The sequence below is a fragment of the Lytechinus pictus genome, chromosome 3 (assembly GCF_037042905.1).
Source record: "Lytechinus pictus isolate F3 Inbred chromosome 3, Lp3.0, whole genome shotgun sequence".
In the NCBI taxonomy this organism is placed as follows: domain Eukaryota; kingdom Metazoa; phylum Echinodermata; class Echinoidea; order Temnopleuroida; family Toxopneustidae; genus Lytechinus; species Lytechinus pictus.
In genome coordinates, this window is record NC_087247.1 from 28048509 (window position 1) to 28067592 (window position 19084).

Genomic DNA, 19084 nt, shown 5'->3' on the forward strand with positions numbered 1-19084 from the left:
CAGGATTCATGAAATTTAACAGGATTTTTTTTGATGGACAGACGACAATCGCACATTATAGACAGCCTAAAATAATGTACTGAAAAACCGGATATGAACTGCGCATTGCATTCTAGGTAATGTAGGGACTTTCCCTATTGGCAATCGGGGCTACAACATGACCGTCTTTGGTCGAAAGAGGGCCAGTGATCGATCGGTGACGATCATCGGCCGAAAGGAGCTTGTGTAAACAATCGCCCCGGGCGGTCGTCGTAAAAACCGCGTAAAGAGAAAGTTAAGGGTTAGACAGCAATTTTGACAGCTGGAAACAGGTGGTGGTCATAAAATGCTCTCGTTGAATGTCCATTCGTAATAGGTCCATGTCTATACTGACCGAGCTATTACACCTCTTTACTTCATCACACTTTTTTCTTTTGTTTCTTTTCCAATGTGTAGGTTGGTTGATGACAGATGTGTAGTGCAGCCTGATGCTGGTGACCTTTCCAATCCCCCCAAAAAATTCAGAGGTAGGTTTATAGTACTCCTACCCAGAATATACAGTGTGTCCCAGAAAAAAAAGTTAACTGGGATTCCCCTGTCACAAATTATGAATACATCAATTAAATTATTCCTTTATATTTTGATACCTAATATAACATACATTTGAGCAAGATAAGTTTGAATTTACAATGTCAAAATCAAGTTGCGCAGACAATTGAACAAGATTGGTTCATGATACAACGACTGTGCTTATTTGATGATTGACTCATTAGCATTTCTTTTGGATTCTTTCTTTTGATTCTCTCACTGATCCCTGAAATGAGAGTGCAGTCAGTTTCACACATGAGTTTCCTTGCAAATCGTTTCCGATATTCCTTGATGAATATTGTTGTAATCTGCCATGCGTGAACGATTTGCTAAGCTGTTGGTCTCAAATTGAAGACAAGATTCCACTCTTTAGATAAATATCAAATTTATGGTAAAAACATACTTAATCATTGTGAAATCCATCTCTGAAAATGGGTGTCCATTTTTGTGGGATGCACTGTATAAGTTTACATGAACATCTGTAATGCTATTTAAAGAGCTGGACAATTTTGTTCAGTGTATTAAGTATATCTTTTAGATTTTATTGTCTGTACATGTACAAGTAGTTTGTTGGAGTGCTCAGGGTATGAACACTAGGGCCGTCTGCACCATCCCGAGTTTTCAAATTAGCGCGCTATTTCTGATCCGGCAAATTATCCCGATCTGAACAATCTCGAGATTATTTGCAATGGAGACGCAATTATCGCGCTAGTTCGTAGGATTAATCTCAAGATTGAATCCCAAGTCAACTTGGGATTATTTGCAAAATAGCACGCTATTTTACGAATTATCACGCTATTTCGTAGGTGCAGACGCACTCGGAATTATTAATTCACGGTGTCAGACCATAATGCATCGATGCCTCGTTCGAGCAGGAATCGCTCTTCTTGCGATGGTGCAGACGGGGTTTCTTGAATCTCGAGATTAATCGCGAAGAGGGCCGATCGGGCTAAAATCTCGAGATTGAGCAAACTCGGGATGGTGCAGCACCGCCTACTGTTGTCTCTTTAGGAATTGTACATGTATGTGATCATGTGTGTACGATGCTTCGCCAATTTAAAAATATTTTTATAATAATAATAGTAAACAGTTCTTGTATAGTGCATATCAAATATGAATATAGCGTCTCTCTGCTCTTAACCCCTCCCAAAACAATAATAATCTCCAAAATTTATACCTCAAATATTTTCGCTGTTATCTGTTTTGAGATAATCACAGTTAGCAATATTTGCAGCTTTACTTCAACTGGTTACCGCATAATGCATATTATCAAATTATGATTTGATTCTCTGCACTTCCAAAGGACATGGATATTATTTCCCCGGCATGACACTGAATCAACCCCTCCCAAAACAATAATGACAAAAAAATCAGAATTTATGCCTCCATTATTTTTTGCAATAGTTACAGTTAGAAATGTTTGCAGCTTTACTTCAACTGGTACTGAATGCCACAGATGTATTATTGGTGAAGTATAATCATATTAATCTTCCATGTAAATATCAAGGTCAAAGAGATTTAATAAATAAGAATGTGCCCTGGAGATGAATTAGTTATACTTGCCAATATGGTATTCATAGGCAATTGGGTAGAGGTTGCATTGCTAATTTTTTAATGTAGAAATATGTAATATTTTAATTGTTGAATATTTTAATTTCTTTTTATTGTCCTAGACTGCCTTTTCAAGATCTGTCCTATGAACCGGTACACTGCTCAGAAGCAGTTCTGGAAGTCTGCTAAACCAACCATATCCACTGCCACTGATGCCGTCTTACTCAAGAAACTACAAGTAGGTGTACTAATAATTGCTGGATTTATATGTAGCATTTTTGCCAGAGGATTCAAAGCACAACCCTGGCTTTAGCTTGAGCTAAAGCAGTGCTCAGTCAAGGAATTAAAACTTCCTACCTGGCACGCATTGACCTTACCTGGATCGAGTGCAACACAAATGAATCAATTTGTTGCTGAAGGAAATAATGATATGGCTGGGATTTGTATCCACAATTTCTGTTTAAAAATGAGCCAGTCATCATGATCAAAATGAAACAAACTATGATTTCAGTTTTTGCACAGTTTGCATCACTGCATTCCAATGTGACTTCTACCATTTTAGTGAAAACCTCTCTTTCCCAAAACAATAACAAAATAGTTCATTACAATAATTTCTGAAACATTTACTTTAAAATCTTAATATTGTAAACTGATTCCCCATCTTTTAGATAATGTGAATTACAGACTCGAAAGAAGAACGGTATAACCAGAATTCTTTTTTTTTTAAAGTGAAAGCTCTGAAATAATATACCCAGTTGTAGAGTAGTACATATTACTTGAAAGGTGAGAAATAAATGATCCACATATACATGTACTAATATAAGCAAGATGATTTTCACATTATGTTGGCTTGATATTTTTGGTTGCCCCTGTATCCTTCATTGTGTATGCATACAATTTGTACCTGCATATATTTACAGTATGTAATTGAAAGCCTTGTAAAGCCGGGGTCGTGTTACCTGCATCAAAAACCTATTTTGATTTTTTCCTCTTGCCATATGTAATATGGTCATATGGTCTTTATACAGTTTGTTTTATATACAAGGACCTAAGAATGAATATTAAACTATCTTTCTGATTGATTTTAAAAGGCTTGGCTCTGTATTGATAACATGATGTAATGGAAACACACCAATTCACTACTCAATAGTTCATACTACAATAACTGTTACCAAGTAGCAAAACAGAAACCTTTCCTTTCAAAATGTAAAAAAGATCTCAAATAAAATTAAGAATCAACTTGTGCTCTGTATTGGTAATATTATCCTAAGGTATTTTCTAAAAGTAGTCTCTAGCTATATATAACACAGTCATTGAAAGACTAAAGTAGGGGGAGGGGAGGGGGAGGAGGAAGAGGAGGAGAAAATAAAAATGGAGAGAGGTATCAAATATGATAGCAGAATGAGGAGGAGAAGGAGAGAAAAGAAGAAATGAGAGAAGGGATGAGATCAGTATTGCCATCACTAGAATTTATTGTAAAGTACTCCAAGCAAATCTAAATAAAGGGTGTGGAAAACAAATTTGTCAAACAGTACAGTATGTTGATTAAATATTGCCCAGTTGAATTGAACTTCATACATGAATCCTGATCTTCTTTCTGCACCTTCATAACATCACAAATAACACATAATTTGCTAACAAAACAGATATGATTCACTTATTCACCATAGGACTCTATTTGCGGGTGTCGGCACGCCCCTGTGTAAAGATGGGTGATTTTTAAAGTTATTCCCCAAAGACTCCTCAAAGAGGTTCATCTGATTGGTAGAACTCTAATAAAAAAGGCTGTTTCTCGTTCAAACAATGTGTGGTTGCCATCAGGATTGAAAAGTAAACTTGAAAAAAAATGTGTTCAGTATTCTCAACCTGGGACTTTCTTTATCTCGTTGACTGCTTGAATTGGGTGGTCTCTCTACAGAGTCTATGGGAATTTGATAACTCAGTAGCAGACAGGTCATAAGACATTTATCATTACATTTGTATTGATGCATTCACCCATTAGAAAAAAAAAGTGTTGTCATATTTTTTCTGATAAGGGTAAAAAGGAATATTGTGATGTTCATGCACAGGATATTTTGAATATATTTTCTGAAGCTAAATTTTCATCATATTTTTCATTTCATTTATTTCATTTTCAACAAATTTGATAAAATGCAAATTATCAAGAAAATTGTGATAATCAAGATTATAACATGATTCATTAAACTTGAATTGAATATGCATTTAGATGTACAATGAATAACAAAATGAAATCTTTGACTCACATACTGATGTGAGATGCGTATTTTTCTGCTGTGTAGCTCAAAAAGTGAGTCTAGTGAGATTATGTTACTTCAACATGTTAAATTATGGAAGAATGTATTCATGACATGGAAGTCATATCAGTATTATACATCCTCCAACATGCCTACAGTACGTATACTTCCCAAATTACCATGGGCTAAATGTACCACATGTACAGTATGTACATCTCTAACTACTTGTATGTAATCGTATATTGGTATATGATTGAATTACACTCAGTGTTTGTGTATCCATGCAGACCTGGGACTCAAATAGGAGTGACTCTATTCAGATAGCATGATCTTGAACTCTTAGATTTCCCACTAGTCCCATTGTCAGGGATATCAGGTATAACGATGTTTATGCCAATGTTTTAGTCATAACCGAATTCCAGCTCTGGTAAAGATCTCATCACTTGGAAGAGAATCTGATAAAATGACCAGCAAGAGGATCTGATAAAATGTATATTATTAAAGAATAAAAATTATGTGACAGATCATTCTGGTGGAAAATGTGGTATTGCTGAGAATTTAGGAAAAAAAAACTCTATTGCTACATTATAGCCTACATGTGTGGTGCCGAAATTATTACCAAAAAACCCCAAATAATATTAATACACTTTTGTCACATACGATTATCTGAAACTAACAACCTGTCGTATGTTGGGTTTCATTGTTCATTGTTGGTTGTTGGATCTCATAACTTTCCTTGATTTTGATATATATACCTATGATTTTCTCACTGTATAGAATTTAATAAAAACAAACCTTTGCAGTATGTAGTCAACCCATGAAATATAATTTTTGTAAAATATACAAATAGTCTGCAATCTGCATTATCTGTTGGTTCAGTCCACATGTACTGTCCATGTATGTGCTCGCCTCATGGTTTGGAGGTCATGGGCTCAATCCCTGGCTGAGTCTTACTCAAAAGAATTTTGAAAACAGGGCCTTCTGTACTTGCTTGTCAGAGTGCACGGCTTATTAGAATGGAGAAGGGTGAGTTAGGTAAATGCAGTATTTTATGCAGGGCTGGCTGAGAGAACAGTTTACCAGAGCTAAAGTGGCTACCTGGTAACTGACTTAAAAATACAAAAAATCATTCAGTGTGCATTAGTATGGAAGATATGAAATAATGATTTGTCAATTCTTATCGATCTTGCCGAGGTAACTGGGGAAAGGAGTTGAAATCTTGTTTGATCCAATCCAAAAATCGAAATCACTAATCAGACTTCCGAGATACACACACGCGATGCGAAGAAATGCTTCGAAGCGGAGCGAACTACTTGAGATGAAGTTCGACACACAAACGCGTGGCGATATCGCGAACACGAACTAGCTAGCCAGGATCGCGAATCACAAAGTCCTTAGTTCAATAAAAGATTGCACTTTCCCGTTGTAACAATAACTTGTGGTATGATGTAGATGAACACTGAACAAAAGATGCGAATTTCCAAAAAGCTGTAGGAATTACGCTCAGTAAAAGTTGATGTAAAATAACGAAAATTGTATCCAAAATATCATCCAAAAAGTGACATGACCGCGAGATGGAAAACTCAGGAGCACATGTGAAAAGTGAAGGTTTTGCTAAGTTTTTCCATGTGCGATTAAATGCCTGTGATTGGCTCGCGAAAACAATAAGATGTTCCGTGATTGGAGTAACTAAAAAAAACACTGTTGTTGGCTGTCTCCACGGATGAAATAAACGATGTAATGAAGGATGTCTAAAATGTATTTACAATTTAGAAAAAAGTTGTGACTTGATGAATGAAGAAAAAGTTCAAGTCGCTACAAGTAGATAGAAGAAAGATAGTATGTGGGCTTCCATGCAGAACTTGCATTAAAAAAAAAAAACATTGCAAGGACTTCGGTGGTCTGGATCTGATCTGGATCTGATCTGGATCTGGATGTGTACACTGCTGAACCAATTGGTATGAATGCAGCGGGTGAGAGAGGGCGCGGTGATATCTAGTCGTATAATAGGTGGCTCTTTTCGATCTTTGACTTGAACACCTCTAGTGATATGCTGTTCACTACGTCAGGTGGGAGATGGTTCCAAGCCAAAGGGGTACTCACAAAAACTGATTGTTTTAATTGCTCAGTGTTTGTTGGGTGAATAGTGTAACCTTTATTTTGGTTCACTACTTGTCTTTCTAAGTTATGAGGTAGATGAATTAATATTTGTTTTTTGTCTTTATTTTTATCCAGCATGCATCAGAATTGGAGAAGAAGCAGAACGACTCTGAGAATAAGAAACTACTGGGCAGTGTGATCCAATATGGCAGTGTCATTCAGGTAAATGAGAGAGAGGTGGGAACGGGGGTGGGGTGGAAAGGACAGAAAGAAAGAAAAAGTTAGAAGGGAAAGTACAGTAAGGTACATATTTTAGTAAATTATACAATATATTTGGAAAAAAATGGTATAGAACAATAGAAAAGACTATTTTATATCCTTTGAACTGAACTTTGAAGTTGGGGGGAAAATGATTTTTTTTAAATAGAGATATGAAGAACAAGGGGAAATAAAATCACACAGGTATTTGTATGCAATATTCATAGTAAGTAGTATGTTTACTATAATATATTAATCAGTACTTTGGTGAATTCATAGCATTTGCAATTATATAATTTGACTGGTACTTAATTACAAGTAATATGAATACTAGAGATTTGGTGACATGAACAAACATTTATGCCTCCAATATTTTCACTGTTAATATCGGTTTTGCAATAATCACAGTTAGAAATAGTTGCAGCTGTATTTCAACTGGTACTTAATTATGAATAGTACAGATGTAGTATTGGTGAAGTATGATCCTATTAATCTTTCATAAATAAAAGCATCAAGGTCAATTAGATTATTCAAGAAGGATTCATACATCACTCTGCTGGGGATAATGAGTTATTCTTTCCAATATGGTATATTCGCGAAAGACGACAGGAAAATTTTATCTTGTATCAAGTGTGAGAAATTAACCTGGTTTTTCAGTAATTCACAAAGGTTGAAATATAGACCAAACTCTAAATGATATATATATTTAAACCAATAGCTTCAAAATGTATTTTTTTAAGCATATGTTTAAGTAGAATTTTTTTTTCGATTTGCAGACTGACCTTTGCACTTAAATGAAGAAGATTACTACCATAGAAGACTTTTTTCAATATTTCTTCTATAAGATTAAGAATTTAACTTTATTACAAGATGGTGGATTTTAAGATTTTATGTGTTAAAGATATTGCATGTAAAGAGCGATAAGTTGTTTTTTACTCTACATATGTACCTATGTAAAACACAAGAAATTTATATTTGTGTGAACTTCATACTTAAAGTATGGGTCCGTTTCAGAAAGAATTGCTATCAAATGCAACCAAAAAATGAAACAAATTAATTTTCAACTAATGAAACATGCCTCATAGGGACTTGCGCTTGATTTATTATCGAGTTGCGTAGCGACTCGTTCTGCAATAGTCCCCTGAAGAGCGAAAATTTATCTTTTATTATAAAACAAAGACTAATAGTAAATATGTACCTTTAAAACAGTTACTACATCTGAAGAGCAACAAGTTTCTGACAGTCAATAAACGTTTGCCGGCTCTTCTGGAGAAGAATGCAATGCGTGTTACTCTCGATGCCAATGGTAACGAAGGTTCCTGGCTGTACATTGTGCCTTTTTACAAACTTAGATCACAGGGAGACAATGTAAGTATTATATAATTAGTGATATAGTTTTTGATAGCTTTCCCCTATGTTATAGTGATAAGAATAATATGCAAGATTTATATAGTGGTCAAAGCAATGTTTCTGGGTGCTGAATATTGTTACCCCAGCTTTAGCAAGGCTACCGTGATCTGGCACTCGAACTTTCAAGGAACTCCATTCAATTTTCTTCCTACCAGGTACATGTACCTATTTACTGCATCTGGTGGAGAGTGGCAAATGTAGATAACAGTCTTGACAAAGGATGTAAGTGCTGTGATGGGATTTGAACCTTGGACCTTATGGTACAAAGACTTGAGACTTCTTTATTGAGCCACAAAACATCTGCTGTTTTGATACTGTGACATAAATAAAACATGTATCTCTGCATTTACATGTTTATCATAAGCAAAACTTTTCCTATCAGGCTTTTGATAATTTCCTTATTTATTTCCTGCTTCTCTTATTATTGGTTTATTTCGTTTCATATGTTACCTATTTCTTTGTCTTCATTCATATGTGTCTATGCCTATCTTTATGTCTACATGTCACTGCTTGTCCGTCTGCCTTTCAATATTTCTCACGCTCCTTGTTTCTATTAATTTCTTTGTTTCCAATATATTTTAATTTCTCTGGTTCTAACATTCCCCTCCAAGTAAAGATTGTGAAAGTGATTTGTGCATTGGAGCAAATGGAGGAGTAGTCCTATACCCTACATGAACTTCTACATCTCAATGAAATCTTTTTGTGGCCCATTTGAAATCTCCAAAGCTATAGTGATTACATTTTTTTTTCAACTTAAAAGGAAAGTCATTACTCAAATTTTCCTTTTGTCTTAATAGAACATCTATCCATTTGGGTTGGAATATCTGTTAAAAATCTTTTTGTATTTCCTTCTGTAGGTTGTGGTTGGTGACAAGGTAGTCTTGAATCCAGTCAATGCAGGGCAACCACTGCATGCAAGCAACTATGACTTGGTTGATAATGCAGGGTGTAAAGAGGTAAGTGTGCTGGTTAAAGACTATTATGAGAATCTTTGAAGACAATATATAAAATCTTTTAGTGCAATTTTGTAACAAGTTCATTACTCTAACATTCCCTATACATACCCACCCACCCAAACCAGACTTTTTTGTAATAAGTTGTCGAAGTTATAAGCAGGCGCAGAGTAGTCAACAAACCAGCAACCCAAGCACCCTCGTCCGTGCCCAGCTTAGTCCCTGAAATGGAAAAGTTCTCATAATTCGCTTTCAAACTGCAAGAATACCTGCAATATTGGAAAAATACCTGTGGAAGTTCTTGTAATGTTAATAAGTACTTACTTTTAAGCAGTCAATATCTTTCAAGAATATCACAAGAAATCAGGGAATACCTGGTACTCTCAAACTTCAAGTCAATCTTAAAGCATCTTGTGTGGTTATTGCCAAATTGTCATTGACTTCCTTGGTTTGGTATCGGGGGGGGGGGGGGGGCTTCAATCACCTACTTCCTCCAGCTAGACAAATTGTACACAGTATAAAAATCATGCTGTTTAAACATTTTCAACGTCTTGTAAAGAAAAATTAAACAACTTGTTCCAAACTTTAAACAATCGATGTTAAAGTGACGGGCTGAAACAACTTGCTTGAAATTTTAAACAGTGGTTTTACAGTGTAATCACGAGAACAGTCTCTTTGGCTTGGAACCAGTCGGTAAGAGTCCTAGCCAAAGAGACAAATCATCACTTATAATTGTGATTGCAAATTTCCAGCCTACTGGATGGGGCTCTTTGATCATTTTCTCGTAATTACTTATTTCATTAAAAGTATTGATGTGCATATATTTTAAGTATGATTTTCAAGATGGGATGTGCTTCAACTAGACTTAACATATGTGATGCAAATGGAGATGAGCTATTGACCCTTTTAATAGGAGATTCTAGGTAACGTAATTTCAAAAGTTGTAGATGATAGAAAGACCGAAATTTGAAGAAGATTCTTCTCAACTGAAGAAGAAGAAGATTCTTCTTGATGAAACCCTCTTTATAATTTTTTCAAATTCTCTGATAGTTAATTGAGCTCTTGATATTCAATAATGATAAAGATAATAATATCACAAATCAAAAGAATGTGAAATATGAACATGCATTATTATCCTTTCTCAATATTTATGAACAAGCAGTTTGCCGACATCCCTCTGAACTTAAGTAGAATTATACTCTTGAACTTTCATAAGATGAATCCTTAGAATTCACAGGGAAAAGATGTTTATACAAATTGTAAATTTAAAAGGATACATGAGTAAATAATTGATAACATATTTTCATTCATTTTATTTGTTTATTGTAATTAACTTTTACATGGTAGTATAATTTGTGATAATATATGAAGTTTCCATGTAATTCAAAATGTTAGTTTGGATTGTGCTTGTGTAGTATAGTAGAATTCATTATATCTGATGAAGAAACAAATTCGGTCACAGATAATGTTTAAAAAACGCAAGATTATTGTCATGAATATGAGTGAAATTCATGAATACTAGGTTACAATTTAGTGCTTATCTAAAGAAGATAAAATCATTGTGATTGTATGGCAATCTAGGTTACACAACACACTCCATTCCTTTGGAGAGTGCAACTGTTTAACTGATCATGTCCACCATGTGGTCCATGTGTTTAAAGATCACATTGAAAGTCAAACCAATTTATATATGTATTGAAAAATCACAAAGGAGCAGAATAAAGCAATTCAAGATCCATGCATTTTCACTCTTCACCAACAGAGTATTTGCTATTTTGCTTCAAAAAAGCTCGAATTTGTGAGCCTCATCTAAGGAAATTTCAATTTAAATACCAGTTGTGGTAACTATCTCAAAATGAGTTTGAACAGAATACAATGAGATTACCACCAAAGTGTTTGTATGTATAAATAGAAAATACGTGCCAAATAACTCTGGAAGAAAATGCGTAATTGCTGAGAAATTAGGAAAATAAGCACAGAATTCCATCAAAAGTCTGGTATTTTTCAAGCAATATTAATACACTGTACCACATCTGCTTTTCTGTGTTAGTGATCATCAGAATTATCAATTTTATGATTTTACAGAGATAAGTTTACATTATTCTACCAGATCTAGATGTATGATAATATTTTGACGATTAACCTCGTTTTAAAAGACTTTCTCATGAAATAATTGTTCGCTGCAACTACTGTCTTTTACCTTTAATGGATGAATTCAGTAGAAGTACTATTTCTTGTGAAATTTCTTCAAAGGAGCTTCATTACAAAAATGCCATGTTCTTGTAAATGTAAGGTATGTAAGGGAGGGGTTTTTTCATCGCCCCCCCCAAAAAAAAAAAAATCACTGTGAAATGTTTTTGCCCACGCATGATACACCCCATGGCAGGATATAGCTCCTATGTTGGTATTGATTTTCCAATTAGTGATGATATGCACACAGGGACATCCTGATGATCACATCCCATAATGGGAAGACCAAGGTTCTTCATTGTTTCTAATGAAGTCTTGCGTCATCTTAAGGTTTAAGTTGTGAGAAGGACAAATTCCCAAAAGAGAATGCTTACACTCAAATTCATAATTGGAATATTGATGACGAAAATTTAGCCTCATTTCTGATTAAGCTTTGTGTCATGACAAAGTCGGGTTTGTAATTTGAGAAGAAGAAATTGCAAAGAGACATTGGTTACTATGATTTAACACTCAAACGCATGATTGGAGTATTAATGATGGAAATTCAGCTACATTTCTGATAAAGCTGTTTGTCATCAGAGTAAGGTTTATATTGTGTGAAGTAGAAATATCAATGAGAAAATGGTTATTATGATTAAACACTCAAACTCATAATTGGAGTATAAATAATGAAAATTCAGCTACATTTCTGATAAATCTTTGTGTCATCATAGTGAGGCTTATATTGTGGGAAGTAGAAAATTCAAAGGAAATATGCTAATTTTTATAATTATACTCAAATTCAGAATTGGAATATTGATGATGAAAATACGGCTACATTTCTGATGAAGCTTTATGTCATCAGAGCAAGGGCCATATTGTGGGAAGTAGAAATAAAAAATATATAATGCTAATTCCTATTTAACCCTCAAATTCAAACAGATGTAAACATGATTTAACTCCTCAGTTGTATGACTGGAATGTGTAATTCACATTGTTGATCCTATTCATGCTTATTTACCAAATTTTAGCTGGGCCTTAAGGGACAATACAAATGTGTTGAAAGAAAACAAACATATGCTTGGAAAAGTTAGAATACATGTAGATTAAATCAATTTCATATTTGGTATGACCTTGGCTTGATATGGGGTTGGAAACGCTTAATTAGAAGATCAAAAAATATCGATTTGTTTATACTCTTGATTAAAGCCTAATATCTTGACTAGCACTGATATTAATAAATATTGGAGATTAAGATTAAATATTTTTTTTCTTCATTCAGCTGTTTTAGGTTAGAAATGATAATCTTTTACATTAAATGTTCTTTTCATTAAACACACAAAGAATTTTTAAATTCATTTCCAAGGACAATCATTATTACTGTGTGAAGCTATAACTTTGTATTCCTCAACTTGTATTTGAATATAGATTCTACTGTCTTATGATAGAAGGCCAAGTGACAACCTCATGCTCCTAAACTCAATATGAATATAGATTTTCCTTTCTTATAATAAAAAGTGAAGTGGTGACTTTTGTATGCCTTGAAATGTATCTAAATATAGATTTTTCTTTCCTTTGGTAAAAAACAAAGCTTGAAATAGACAACAAAGAAATACACATTAGATGTTCTTCATGGTTGATGAAAGCTGGAGAAGCTTTGGATGAAAGGAGACTGAAACCCTTGAAACCAGTTAAGGAGTATGGATTATAAAAAACAATACAAACAAATTAAAACAAGTTATGGGCATTTAAATGTTGAGATCACTATTATGAAGGTCCTCCTATTGGCAATGCAATAAAGATGCGTGACATCACACTTGTTGTACAACTCCTCATTATTATTATTTTTGTTACATATTAACAGTTTCATCAAATCTGTCTGTATATCAGGTGTTCTTTTCATGAGAGTACATGCGTTAGAGATTTCACAAAATGGACAAAGAGTTAGAATGAGCAAAAATAGATGTTTTGGGGTACCAGGTATAGTGTAGAAGGAGAGAGTTGTACATGTGTGACATCACAAATCTTGGTCCCATTGCCAATGGGAGGATCTCCATAGCATTAGCAATTGCAATATACCAATGCTCATAAATTTCTTATTATTTGTCCAATTATTCTCAAACATCTATTTTTTGGTGTCTTTTTTCTTGCAAGCAATATAAACTTATTCCAAGGGTTCTATTCTCCTTTATTGTACATATGTGCGTGGAGATGCAAGTAAAATGTAGCATCTTGCAGCAGAACCACCCTTTGTTGTATAATTGAAAGGATTAATTTGGTTAATTGGGAGCTGTGTGCAAGGGATGAGGTGGCCTTGGAACTAGATTGGGATGATGAGCTTAGTTTTATTCATAAGCATGTGTATGGTGTATCCCATAGGAGTTGAACTCAACTGAGAGATGGGCTTACTGTATTTACATAGGCCTACACAGATACAATATCATCGTCATCATCAGTACACTCTGTCTCAAACAGCATCACTCAAATATTTGGGCTTATTCTCGTCCTCCATCCTTCATGAATTGAAAAAAGCCGCATCCACAAATTCATAAAAGTGGTATTAGTACAGCTAAAATGGGGAATTGGTGATGAAGTACAATGTAGGTCTTATTTAGGAAATTTAATCACATTAATGGATAATTTACAACAATGATCATGATGATCATGATAGCAGTATCTCTTGCACATTTTTAAACAGATGTAACATTTGTACTAATAGGGGCATGTACTCAGTAATGAAGAAATTCAAAGAATTCATTCAAGGAAATGATGAAAAGACTAATTCATTGTTTTGTCTGTAATTTCTTCGTAAATTCTGCCTAAGTCCCTTGATTATTTACTTGTAGTCCCCAATGGTAATTAATTATTGATGAAAAGGATTTATCTGAAGCAGTAATGTATCAGCTTTTCCAATCTCCACTAATCCTTGTCTTATCCTTCCTTATCATGGAAACTCATTTTAAAGGATCTCTATTGTTAACCATTATCATGTTAATTTGACACAGAACAGTTTCTAACATTGATGAAAGATGAATTCTTGAAAAGGTGTATGTATTGTACACTAATGAAATATTATTTGCTGTTTGATAGAGAATTACATGAATACATAGGCTGTGATCTGGGGAAGGGGGACTTGCCCCCCCCTCGAATTTAGTATTTTGTACAGGACCCTATGCGAGAGGGTTGTCTTGTCCATCCTAGACGGACCAACAATTTCACGAAATTGCTGCCAGTGCATAAACACATGTAGTATACCTGGAAATAAAGTAAATATCATACGAGGAAAAGGATATATGAATATTATTGATATATTTTTCACCTTTTCTATGTTCCATTTATTTGGAAATAAAAGTTAACAAATGATTCAAAATGACTAGATTTAACAATTTTTGTTTTGATGATTTGAAATAAAGCATATATTGAATATAGTTTGATAGAGATTGTATATACATTGATTTGGAAAAAAAACCACTTAATAAGTTTTTATGCATATTTAAATGGCATACTTTATATAGAATACTTAATCTCAGTTGAAAACATGACACAATATGCAATGCATGGGGCAAATGTTTAAAGAGATATTATGATATAGTTCTGTCACCTCAAATCCGTTACTCTTCTTGCACCCTTGCTCTTCACCATCTGATTATGTGATTTGAAATTGAGAGTGGAAATCAGTAATGACGTGGTTGATTTAGAACTCTAGGAAACCACTCTTCCTTGGGAGTGTTCCCTAAAGCAAATTTGTTACTGATTTTCTGTAAGTACAGTTATAAGCTACTAAAATTCTTGCATGTGATTGGTCCATAGTAAATTTGTCAGTAAAAACCTAAGACAAGATGTTTCATGAAATGATCTTTTATTTTTTATTTTTTTTACTTATCATAACCACACCACCAAATTCTTTTCTCAATCATTGTACACATCCTTTCATATCACTTTCCCTGATATGTTTGTGAGATTTTTTTAAATGTAATTATGTTTGTGACAATTTAGAACTTAATTTCAGGACTTCAGTTTAAATACTTTTCTAGATTTGTTGAAATTTTGATTTATGTAATTTCTGGAATTCGCTTTAATTGCACAGTAAGTCTCTTGATAGTATTTATAATTAGACCCATTTCCTCTAATGGTCTCTTATTGTAATACAGTCGTTTGAACGATAGATACATGTATATGTATTGTTTTAAGGAATGACAACATGTTCAGATTATAAGTCTCAATAATCTTGATGGATGAAGAATACATCCTGTTTGAAATGGATAATGAAACAAGGCATGATCATAAGTACTTCCTCTAAATACAAGATATTAGATATAAATAGTGTGTGAATGACAAGAAAGATTGATACTCAGTTTCAGGTTTCATGATCAAGGTCAAAGGTCATTTAGAGTCAACAAACTTAGATTGAAATTAATAACAATATCAATAGGTGGGGTTTAATTCTGAGATTAAAAAAAATTCAATGTCTTTTTTTTTAAATAAATAATTCATCTTATATCTTTTTAAAGTCATCACTGCTGCTATATTGAATTGTATAATGCAAACAAAACTTGTTATTAAATCATTGTTTTCATTGTAGTTCAAAGTATTAAACTAACCATCCTTACGGGGGTAGACACCCCAACTTTGAACATACCGGTAATCAAACAGCTATACGTTTATTATACACAGGACAAAGGATTATTTTTATAAAGTATTATTTAAAAATATGATTGTTGTATTGTTTCAAAAATCATGAACTTTTGAAAGAATAATTGCAATTTTATCAAGGAGGTATAATGCTAATAATGAAAACGCCGCTCTTACTAACTTTCCTTCAGTTTCCATGGCAACAGTCATATCTACGATGGCGATGACAGGTTGTTGGCAGACTCCCATGGCATGCCCTTGGCATTGTGTGTAGGAGTAAATTGATACCTCAGAATTGGGAGGAAGTTAGAACTGATGGGTAGAACTGATGGGTTGGAGGAACCTTCAAGTCCTTGTTACAAAGGAGTATAGGAAGATTGAAGGATACATAGAAAGCTTTTTAAATATACTTGTCTCTTCAAATGATATTCATGTTGAATAGATGGGTATGATTATTTGATAGGAACATTCTATGTAATACCAGGGTAATACCAGGGTATTAGTTATTACCACAAAGGTTAACCTGTGTATTGGTATTGAGAATTTTTTGGGGGGATGAAGAAATAAAAAGACAGAGAAAATGTCCTAGCTTCAATAGAAAAGATGATTGGAATACTCTGCACCAGCACACACTCCCTCACAATTTGTTAACCACACAGGGAGATAAAATTCATTCATTTGAATTATTTTTAGTTTTTTACAGTGATTGCACATGACTTTTCAATAAATATTGTGAAATCTGCTCAAATCTGCTTTAGTAACTACCTCTATATAGAACACTTAACTATAGAGACCACAAAGTCAAATATGGCTTCTGTTTAATATATTTTTAAAGTGAAACATGGATTGATTAGTAGATAACCTGTTCAAACAGACCACCTTCTCATAAAAACTTCATTTAGTCTCGCTTAAATGGTCTTTATACAGGTTTCTCTGTATTCAGACCGCCTGAATCACCAGAGTACCTGTTGAATTATGGGAACTTGCTAAGGCTCGAAAAAACAGTTATTTCGGCATCCAGGCCTACCCTAAGCTGACCCTTTTGGGGTAAGTTCTCGAAGTTTAATACCAGCATTCGCAGTATGGTCAGATAAGCAGAAAAGGCGCGAGATTCGAAATTGCTTGCTCAGCAGCCATCCACAGCTCATGCACCCAACTACACGGTGGGCTAAGAAAGTTCCCTTAATTTGTTTTCACACTGCCAAAATACCTGCGACCTTGGAAAAATCCCCGCAATACTTCTCATAATTTTGACAAGTACACTACTATTTAGCAGGTATTTTCTTTCGAGGATATTCAGAGTAATTGGCTTCCACACTGCAAAAATTACCTGTTTTTTTCTGATTGGGTAGATCAGTAAAATTTCCCGATCAGAAAATACCTGGAACTGACAAACTTCCGAGGCAGTGTTAAAATACCTACTATATCAGATGGTTGGAGAATTAGGACTTTGCATTATTGTGATATCTTTGTTCGAGGGAAATCTGAGTATTGAGGGATGATCAATTTCTCTATGTAAGATTTATATGTGTCATGTACAGTGCATACTCTCGACAATGTGCATGACACTTTTTGATAGAATTTGAAAGCTAATCCAGGCATTATTTCAGATTCCCCATACTCAATTCCTTAATCTTGTTGGTAAGCAATAATATTTGTTTCCAATTGGTGTTATACATATATGTTCCAAAAGGAATATCAACAAGCTGAAAAACCTTAGGATTTAAGATTTATATTCATATACTGTAGTATTTTCTTAGACATTTTTTTTTCTGAGATTTTTTTTAAATCCTTAAATTGAGTATTTCTTTTCAGTTTTTGATGTAGTGTATTAAAGGGGAAAACATAATTTTTTTCATCATATTTTTTAAAATTTTTTAATTTTGCTACGTCCCAAGACAACCTCCGGATCAGGTTGTGGGAGGGACTCGATTGGACCTTTGATCGTAACTTTCTAGATGTAATAGAGTCATAGTAGGTCCTATAGGGTCCTGTAGGTTCAGCGTGAGTGGTCCAGCATCCCTGGTCAAATGGATCGGAGTCCTATCTGGTGTAGGAAAACATAGATATGACAGGGCTCGCAGAATCATTGTCGCCGCATATTTGTTACAAGTATCAGTAATCTTTATGATTAATATACCAGCTTCGTTATTCTTTTGATTTGTATAATTTCTCTTAGGTAAACGCAGTGAACTGTAACACATGCTGGAAGGTTTCTCTCTTTATGGAACACAAGGAAAACATTGAAGAAGTTTTGAAAGGGGTGAGTACATGTGCATGATGAATCCCAAACATGGTGGAGGGGGGGGGGGGCATGCAGCTGTATTGCTGGACATATGTGCAACTGCAAAATAAGGAAATAGTAATTTTGGCTGGTTCAAGTGAGTTGAACATGTAGCTCTTAAGCCTGGGTTACACTGGAACATAATAAGCTGCGAATCCATCCAAATACACGCATTCAGGAGTATTCTGTTCTCCTGCCCTGAATGCCTGAAATTCGGGAGGGATTCAGCTCGTTTTGAATGTCAAAACCAGCCGAATACCCTCCAAAATACTCAAGAATGTGGCGACGACAAATGTCATCTGGGCCACATTTGGGTTATATTAGGATGGAATTCGCTTGGATTCTGGAATGCATTCTGGGTATTCTGGGCAGTTAATTCTTGATGAATCTGCTCTGATTTGGGACCTATTCTGGACCTAATCGCCTCTGATTCGGCGAGCTCCCCGAATCAGAGACAAATAGGTTCTGAATCCATCCGAATCAAGTAATATTCTGGCAGAATCGGTCTGAATTTATTCGGGAGAATTTGGTTTTAGTGAAACCCTGCCTTTATGGGGCATTGCTAGAAACCCACATTCAGTTGTGAATCAAGCAAAAGTCCCCAAAATTAAATGAAATAGGACATTGCAAGAAAAATTTAATTGCACTACAAATATGCATGAAATCAACGAACTTACACTTGGTTGTCTTACTAATGGGGCACTGCAAAACTTGCAAGGAACTTTCATTTAATTCCTTATCAATCAGTAGTCCCCAAATCAAGGGTTAGTTCTTTGATTAAATGCAAATTGATTTGCGTGAAATTGCAACTCAACCTTCTCTTAACTCCTCATTACGCTTGATATTGGGATTTACGCTCAATTTGCAATGGAATAGAAGTTTCTTGCAACGTCATGTAAGGTGTG

At 34.5% G+C, this 19084-nt stretch overlaps 1 protein-coding gene across 1 annotated transcript in view; it reads left to right on the plus strand.

The window, feature by feature from the left end:
• Positions 1-440: 440 nt before the first annotated feature.
• LOC129255730 (inositol 1,4,5-trisphosphate receptor-like) overlaps positions 441-19084 on the plus strand; it is a 115715-nt gene continuing 97071 nt past the window's right edge. The window contains exons 1-6 of the mRNA XM_064096758.1: positions 441-506; positions 2241-2356; positions 6609-6695; positions 7941-8099; positions 8999-9097; positions 18075-18158. Of these exons, the coding sequence (XP_063952828.1) occupies positions 2264-2356; positions 6609-6695; positions 7941-8099; positions 8999-9097; positions 18075-18158 (522 nt within the window). The 5' untranslated portion in view covers positions 441-506; positions 2241-2263. The remainder of the gene's footprint in view (positions 507-2240; positions 2357-6608; positions 6696-7940; positions 8100-8998; positions 9098-18074; positions 18159-19084) is intronic.